The 8,933-nt window shown below is 37.7% G+C and overlaps 2 protein-coding genes and 1 non-coding gene across 3 annotated transcripts; 1 reads left to right on the forward strand and 2 right to left on the reverse strand.

Annotated features, from left to right (window-relative positions):
• LOC107824286 (nuclear pore complex protein NUP50B) lies at positions 1-5,476 on the reverse strand. Its single transcript, XM_075256363.1, has 2 exons — positions 5,345-5,476; positions 1-1,617 (listed from the first exon to the last, which is right to left on the reverse strand). Exon 2 carries the CDS (start codon positions 1,561-1,563, stop codon positions 223-225), a length of 1,341 nt encoding a protein of 446 aa, XP_075112464.1. The 5' UTR covers positions 1,564-1,617; positions 5,345-5,476; the 3' UTR covers positions 1-222.
• TRNAP-UGG (transfer RNA proline (anticodon UGG)) lies at positions 3,777-3,850 on the reverse strand. The gene has a single exon. It is a non-coding gene; the product is annotated as a tRNA-Pro (tRNA).
• Positions 5,477-6,183: 707 nt separating the features above from the next.
• On the forward strand, positions 6,184-6,576 carry LOC107824285 (uncharacterized). The gene has a single exon (XM_016651034.2). It carries the CDS (start codon positions 6,184-6,186, stop codon positions 6,574-6,576), a length of 393 nt encoding a protein of 130 aa, XP_016506520.2.
• The last annotated feature ends 2,357 nt before the right edge of the window (positions 6,577-8,933 follow it).

An 8,933-nucleotide genomic window follows, 5' to 3' on the forward strand; every position in this document is an offset into this window, starting at 1 on the left:
TCCCAAAAAAAAGAGAGGAAATGAATTTAAAGTTGCTCGGTCAAGGTCTACAACAGATGAACGGCACAATGGATATAGTAAACTCTGCTATGTAGGATTACAAGTCTCTTACCTCTCAGACAAAACATTCCCTCTTTCTTATCTTTTCATCTCTGCAACTAAAAGAAAATAATAGGGCACATTCCGTGATGAAAATAATCGCTATGCATCTACACTGCCAAGTCAATCATCTGAAGCTTTAGGAGAGTTTTCAGGTGTCTTCAAGGAACCAGTTGTAGTACCTTTATGTTTCACAACAGCAGCTCTAAACTCCTCAACAATGGATGCATCCTTGAACTTCAGAGCAATTGTAGAAAGCCCTTCTTTCCCGTCACCAGCACTATTCAGGCAAGCAAAAGTGAGCCCTCTTTTGTCCATATTTGTGAGCTTCATTTCTGGATAAAGGCTTGCATTCAAGATCAACCTGTAATTTCCTTTGGTCCTCATAACAAGTCTAGCTTTTCCCTCTCCTGGTGTAGAAACATTTACCTTTAGTTCTCCCTTGCCCCGCTCTTTCCACCCTCCATCAAGAAATTCAAACAGCACAGAATCAGCTGTGAATACGGGCTTTTCATTTTCCTCCCCTGTTTCAACAGAGACCTCTTCTTTGGAAGGAAATCCAGTACCCTCACCCTTGTTCACAATGGATGACCCTGAGTTTCCAAACAGAGAGTTATTTCCATTAGTGGGAAGAGTAAGTCCAAAAGATGGCTGGTCAGTTTTTGCCCCAAAGAGAGAACCAGAACCAGATTCAGCACCAAAACCTAGAGGAGACCCCTCTTTTGAAATAGCTCCAAAGGAGAATGTAGTGCTGGTGAACCCAGTCCCTGCAAGTCCCGTGAAAGCATTTTGGCTACTTGAGAGCTGTTGGAATGAGCTAAACGATGCAGTTTCTGTACCCTTCTCACTTTTCTCACCACCCGCATCAGTTTGTTCTTCATTCTCTGTTTTCTCGACTTCCACATCCTTCTTACTTTCACTTTCGTTCTTCTCAATTACTGTGCTTTCCTTGGTTTCATCCTGGATTTTCTCATCTTCAACCACCTTCTTTTCAGCAGATTCAGGTTTTTCAGACTCATTAGGAATTTCAACTTTCTCCTTGTTAACATTAGGTTCATCAACATTACCTTCTGATGTCTTAGAATTTTGATCAGGTTCCTTTTTACCTTCATTATTCGCATCATCTTCTTCCTTTCCAGTTGCCTCACCAACATCACCTGTTTCTTCTGGTTTCCCACTCTCAACATTGCCTGTGGTCACAGCAGAAGTGACACCGGATTCAGTAGGCAAGCGAATCGCTGCAAAAGGATTAGATGAAGGTCCAGTTGTGGTTGATGTAGTTTGATTGCGACGAACTTTGACAATTCTTCTACTTGCCATCACCTCCTCACTTGCTCTCTTGAAAGTTCCAGTTTCTTGATCAGCTGTATCTTCATCATCATCAAGACCAGGATTGTCCCGTGATATTTCCTTTAGAGCCGCCCTTTTCTTTGATGGTTGAAGAGAATTCTCTGTGTCTCCCATCCGGAAATGAAGAAAGACACCTGACGAGTTCTCAAAAGAAAAGAGATTCTATTTCTGCAGGACATTGCATAGAAGACATCAGTAACCAGACAAACATATTTGAAAAAATATCTACCGAAAACACAAAACCAAGGAATTGGGGAGAAGTCATAGGATTTTAGATAACCAACGAAATGTAAAGGAAACATCTGAGGTGAGTAAAAAGGTTGGTACTTCTTCAAATAAATGCAAGCTTGTTCCACCGATATAAAGACTACCCTACTAAATAAACTCCTAAACACTAACGGCGCAAGTTTCGGATCACGTAGTTGTCAGGGGTATAAGACAGGCATATAATAATGGGGGAAAACAAAAAGGTGCAAGAGGACTGCTCTGCACAATACATGTCTACAGCTACATGTAATGTCTATCCACCAATATTATGTATTATCTCCAGCGTATGATAAGTTTTAGATTCTTAAGTGCTTAACCAGCTTCTACTAGGACCTTAATTTAGATTCAAATCCTATGGGAGAGCAAAGTAATAGGTGGCAGTGCATCCAAATCCTACAAAGAATCTGCAAGAAATATTGTCCAATCTCATTCTTTTCTAGAAATACCAGGCAATGTGTTTGGCAAAAGAAATGCAGAGACAGAAATGGTGGAATTAGACTATTAGAGATTAATAATAATTCGAGATAACTAAACAAATATTTCATACAAATAAGATTTATACATAATTATCAAAGAAAATATGAGAAAATGAAACAAATTCCAAACAGAGAAGTTGCAACATTTGCTTGACCTAGCTATCCGCATTGCAGGTTTCTGATAGAAACAGAAATGCAGCTAGGGAAAAGAAATACACTAGATTCTTTAAATTTACCTATTTCTTTAAATTAAAATATGTTACAACTACTTCAAAACTAGTGGCACTGCTTTGCTCTTCCCATTAACCACAAAGTTGAAGAGGAATACGAATATCTTTACCTTCTAGTATTAAAAACAACTCAATTGCACTCAACTAGGGATGGCAAACGGGGCGGGGCAGGTTTAGCTTTAACCCGCAAAAACTTTAACCCGCCCCGCATACACTTTTGTTTCCCTTTACTTTGTTATTTGCCTACTCATAAATTTAAAAATATTTGGATAGATTTTGGAAGCAGATTCAACAGATTAAAATTATCACTGAATAACAACAAATTTGTCTTTATCGTGAGTTCCTCGTTCGATTTGTAATAAACTGCTTTTGTTATCTAATTTTAAAAAAAAACAGAAAAAAAGACTTCATCCCATTTTTACCATGTCTGATGGAACAAAGTATTTTTAGTTTAATCATATATGACTAATTGTTTTAGGGCATATGATGTCAAAATAAATTATAAAAAAGCACTTACACAGAGATTTTCTAAATGCCTGGAGATAAAAAAAAGACCAACTTTACTGTCAATTAAAAATTGTATAGACTCATAAAAGACAATTCACTATCAATCTGGACAGATACACAGTTTCATAGAATAACTAGGACATGATTTTGATAAAGTCCGGAAGAGACAGATCGCATTGAGGTATAACCCACCCCCGCACCCACCCCGCATAGTTTTGAAAAAACTGAAGTTCCGCCCCGCCCCGCCCCGCAAAGCCCGTAACCCGCCCCGCCCTGCCCCGCCCCATTGCCATCCCTACACTCAACCAGACAAAGAACGCGGCAGAGTTTAAATGTCAAAGAGCACTTCTTCTTACTTGTGAGTTTCTTAACAAGTTCCTTCTTTCTAAGTTACCAAGAAAGACAAACTAAACAACTCCTTATCAATCTCGACTCCTTTCAATATGAACAACAATTCAACCGATTTAATTGACTAGTATATAACAAGTATGGAACAAAGAAATATATTGGTACTAGATTGACCTAAAGTCTTTCTATTTATACAACAGGAATTCAAATAGAATTGAAGGAAAATGAATGTGATAAGACAAAACAAAATTTTATTTGAATTCCAAGTTTTAATAGAAATTTTTTATTGACGAGCTACAACAATTGCACCTATTAAAGCAACTAAAAGGATTATTGAAATCAGTTCGAATGGAAGAAAAAAATCTGTTGATAAATGAATTCCAATACCAATACATTTTGTATGCATATACTAGAATAGCATGATAAAAATCAAAGATTATGTCCAATTTGAGGCGATCTCAATTGATCCCTCGTTACTGCTCCTTTGAGCAGTAATAGGTAGGGATGACAGGATTTGAACCTGTGACATTTTGTACCCAAAACAAACGTGCTACCAAGCTGCGCCACATCCCTTCAATTGTTCCACAATGTAATTGTAGAGAATTCGTGTCTTGTTTTCCACATGGTTATTTCCTCCATTGATATATACAAATTTTCTGCTCATTTCGTCTTTTTGGTCTCATTTAACATATAATAGTAAAATAAAAGGAAAAGACTTCTCTTATAGATTATATAGAAAATACTTATATACAATTATATACAAAATATATAAATACAGAACCCGTCGTAAAAATCAATTAGTATTTTTCGGAAATTCTCGGTAAGAAAGAAGGGGATGTATTTTTTTTCTGTTTTAAGAAAAGGAAAATCTTATTTCCCGAATCATTGTACATTGCAATTTGAATTAGGAATTCTGTGTCCAACTCTAAGCAGCCCTTAACTACATATGCATCTAATTATATATGTATTATCTATTCCAACAAATAATACAAAAGAAGGAGGTTTTTCAATGCGAGATCTAAAAACATATCTCTCTGTGGCACCAGTACTAAGTACGCTATGGTTCGGGGCTTTAGTAGGTCTATTGATAGAGATTAATCGTTTTTTCCCGGATGCGTTGACATCCCCTTTTTTTCATTCTAGTTATTGTCACGGGAAGGAATGAAGAAGATTAGAGATGCAATCAAATATTGGTGATGAATCCCTCTCCCCTCTTTTCTCTTTTTTCCCTTTTTAGAATAAGGGAGGAAAGAGAAAGAATAAAAAAGTGGATTCAACATTCGGGCTCAAGTTCGAATTAACTGAATATTAATAATAGAGGAATGGGGGTAGAATAGAAGATCTAGGGCAAGAGTATTATACAAGATACTTAAATGATTACTTCAATTTGAAATATACTTTAGAAAAATCGTTGTATTTTACTATGACTTTGCTTTACTATTACTTTATTTTCTTGATTTTAATCTTTTACTTTTAGAATTGGATTTCAAGTTAGTAACTTCTATTTTATCCTTTCTTCGATTTGAATCGAAAATAGAAGAGTTGAGTAAATCAAAAATCAATCACATGGTTCATTTATTTTTTTCCGAAAAATAAAAAGTAAGATAACATCAAAACGTTCAATTAAATCAAACTTTCAGGAGGTGAGAGCTATTTCAAGATTTTTATACTAGTTCTTGTAGTAATAATTAATATATTCACTGTACCACTACTCAGTTCATCAAAGTTCAAAGAAATGTTAACTATGAGACACCGACAAGACTTTTGATAGAGACGAAGTATCTGAATTAGCTGCAAAATCAACACACAATTTTCGGTCTAACAAATTAGCTTACATTAGGCAAAAGAAGATCTAAACTTAGTGTCTAGAACGTTCTAGATTCTCATCGCTTCCACAGCACTTCTTTAAATTTGAAATGGTACATCAGCAAACACTCAAAATTGAAACTATAGGTTAAAGAGACTAGCAGATTAATTAAAATTCGACGAAATTGCAGGAACATCTAAGAGAAAAAATGAATTCAGAAAAGAAATGAAAGAAATAAGATTAGAATGAGTCGATATTACCTGACAAAATTCAAATTTCGTCCGCTTGATTCGCTTGTAATTTGCAGAGTTCTGTGCTCTAGACCCAGCTGAGGAATATATAAAACCCTAGTCAGAACTAATCTTGATTATGAAAATGAGGATAGGGACGTGTCACCTTAATCATTAAACTAGGCTTTTTGGATGAAAACAAAAAGGAAACACAAATTGGGCCGAGAAAAATGATAGAAGAGGCCCAAGAAATGGACCTCAATGAGAGACCTCTGAAAAGTGAAAATGTATGAACCTAGACGTTCCTATGGAAATGGTCAGTTAATTAACTTAGAGGATGTTTGGCTAAGCTCATAAGCTCGTTAAACTGGTTTATAAGTACTTTTTGGCTTATCTATGTGTTTGGTAAAATTAAAAGTATTTATAAGTTAAGTGCTTATAAGCCAAAAATAAGCCAAAAGCAATAAGTTGGTCTCATCCAATTTATCAAATTTCAGCTTATAAGCACTTTAAGTTTGACCAAAATATTTACTATTCTATCGCTAAATACTTCTTTTTAAAACAAAACTCTTCATATACCCAGTTCTTCAGCTGCATATTATTAATTTCAGCACTTTTATCCAAACACGTAATTGCTTATTTTTTAAATTAGTTTCAGCACTTAAAAGTGCTTTTCAACACCTAATGCTTATCAGCTACTCTAAATCAGCTAAGCCAAACGGGCTCTTATTATGAGTAACTTTTTTCCTTCCAACGAATTCGTAATAGATGACCATCATTTTCTTTGAATTTGTTGAATTCTAACATTCGATCAAGCGGGAGCCTTGACTAAGGACACAGGTCAGGTGCTAGGGGAGAAGCTGGAAGCTATGAGGGCGTGGAGGAGTAGCGGGGACGCGAGTGGTATGTGGACTTTGACAGCGAACTGTATTAGGGAAGCTGCTAGAGTGGTGCTAGGGGTCTCGAAAGGTTATTTTGGAGGTTACAAGGGAGATTGGTGGTGGAATGGAGAGGTCCAAGGAAAGATAGAAGCCAAGAAAACAACGCACTTGAAACTGGTGGAGAGCAAGGACGAAGAGGAGAAGAGGACGAACTGGGAGTGGTACAAGATGTCCAAGAAAGAGGTGAAGTTAGCGATTACGACGACTAAAATGTCAGCATTTGGACGTTTGTACGAAGAACTTAGTGACAAGGGTGGAGATAAGAAGCAATACAGGCTAGCCAGGGTGAGAAAAAGGAAGTCCCGTGCCCGGATCAGGTGAAGTGCATCAAAGATGAGGATGGTAGAGTATTGATGGATGATGCGCATACTAGACGTAGATGGCAAACATGCTTTCATAAACTCCTAAATGAATAAGGGTATAGGGGTATTGTGTTGGATGATTTGGAGCACTCCGAGAGTCGACGTGACTTTGGTTTTTGTAGGCGTATCAAAATGGGGGAGGTCGAGGGGGCTATGCGTAAGATGTGCAGGGGAAGAGCGACTGGGCCAGATGAAATTCTGGTAGAATTTTGGAAGAGTGTGGGTAGAGCTGGCTTGGAACGTCTCACTGGGTTGTTTAACACCATCTTTAGGACGAAAAGCCTGAAGAATGGAGGTGGAGTACGATGATCTGGGGTATAAGAATATGGGAGATATCCAAAATTTGTAACAACTATAGGGTATCAAGTTGTTGAACCATACTATAAAAGTTTGGGAGAGAGTGGTGGAAGCGAGGGTGAGGAAGAACGTGTCTATTTTCGAAAACCAGCGGATTCATGCCGGGACATTCAACTACAGAAGCCATTCATCTTGTAAAGAGGTTGGTGGAGCAGTATAGGGAGAGGAAGAGAGACTTACATATGGTGTTCATTGATCTAGAGAAAGCATATGACAAAGTTTTGAGGGAGATTCTATAGAGGCGTTTGGAGGCTAAGGGTGTTCCGGTGGCTTATACTAGGGTAATTAAGGACATGTATGATAGAGCCAAGACACGAGTGAGGACCGTGGAGGGGGATTCAAACCACTTTCCAGTTGTGATGGAGTTGCACGAGGGGTTGGCTCTTAGCCCATTCTTATTTGCCTTGGCGTTGGGCATACTGACACGCCACATTCAAGGGGATGTGCTTTAGTGTATGTTATTTACGGATGATATTGTTTTGATTAACGAGACGCGAGATGGAGTTAACGCGAAAGTTTGGAGTCTAAAAGTTTCAAGTTGAATAGGACCAAGACTGAGTACTTAGAGTGCAAGTTCAGTGACAAAACTGAGGGTGTAGACATGGATGTGAGGCTTGATACATAAGTCATCCATAAGAGAACTAGTTTCAAGTACCTTGGGTCTATTATCCAAGGAAATACAAAGATTGATGAGGATGTTACTCATCGTATTGGAGCGGGACGGATGAAATAGAGACTCGCATCTGGTGTTTTATGTGATAAGAATGTGCCACCTAAACTTAAAGGTAAATTTTACAGAGTGGTGTTCAGACCTACCATGTTGTATGAAGCAAAGTGTTGGCCAGTCAAGAACTCTCATGTATAGAAGATGAAAGTATCGGAAATGAAGATGTTGAGATGGATGTACGGGCATACCAGGATAGATAAGATTAGAAATGAAGATATACGGGACAAGGTAGGAGTAGACTCGGTGGAGGACAAGATGCAAAAAACGAGGCTTAGGTGGTTTGGACATGTAAAGAGGAGAAGCACAGATGCTCCAGTGAGGAGGTGTGAGAGGTTGGCCTCAGGTGGTCTGAAAAGGAGTAGAGGTAGGCCAAAAAAGTACTGGGGAGAGGTTATTAGGTAGGACTTGGCGTTGCTTGAGCTCACTGAGGACATGACCCTTGATGGGAAGGTGTGAAGGTCGAGGATTAAGGTAGAAGGTTAGTAGGTAATCGAGTGTGTGTCTTTCTCATACCAGTAGCAATAATAGTCCCAGCCTTGTATTTCGGTAGCAGTAATAGTGACAGCCTTGTATTTCGGTAGCAGTAATAGTGACAGCCTTGTATTTCGGTTATTGTCAGTCTTGATTACTACATGTTTTCTTATTATATTGCTGTTGATATTGCTTGTTCTCTTATTATCTTGTTATTGTTACTGCTTGTTTTCTTATTATCTTGTTGTTGGTATTACTTGTCGTCACTGATCTCTTTTTCTTTCCTTGAACGGAAGGTCTATCGAAAACAACCTCTCTACCCTCAAGGTAGGGGTAAAGTTTGTGTACACACTACCCTCTCCGGTCCTCGCTTGTGAAAACTGAGTTTGTTGTTGTTGTCGTTAGAATTCTAATATTCAACAAATGGAAAGTGATTCTATACACGTCTTTTGTCTTTTCTTTATTCATATCTTATACGTTATTTTTTATTGGTGTCATATACCTAAAATAATGTTTGTTGGCATAGGACCTTTTTCTAAATTTGAGCAGGAAGAGTATTTTTTTGTGTGTGTGTCAATTGGCAATGGATAAATAAAGATATATTTCGATGGAAAATAAAAAATCATAATATATTGCGGCGGGATATGATGAGGAATATGAAATAAGATATATTTCTGCACTACTTCCACATCTATATATGATTTTAATTATTTCTATACTGACAATGGCACGTAAGGAGCTTGAAGAGCAGAAATCTGTGC

Source organism: Nicotiana tabacum, chromosome 6 (genome assembly GCF_000715075.1).
Source record: "Nicotiana tabacum cultivar K326 chromosome 6, ASM71507v2, whole genome shotgun sequence".
Taxonomy (NCBI): Eukaryota; Viridiplantae; Streptophyta; class Magnoliopsida; order Solanales; family Solanaceae; genus Nicotiana; species Nicotiana tabacum.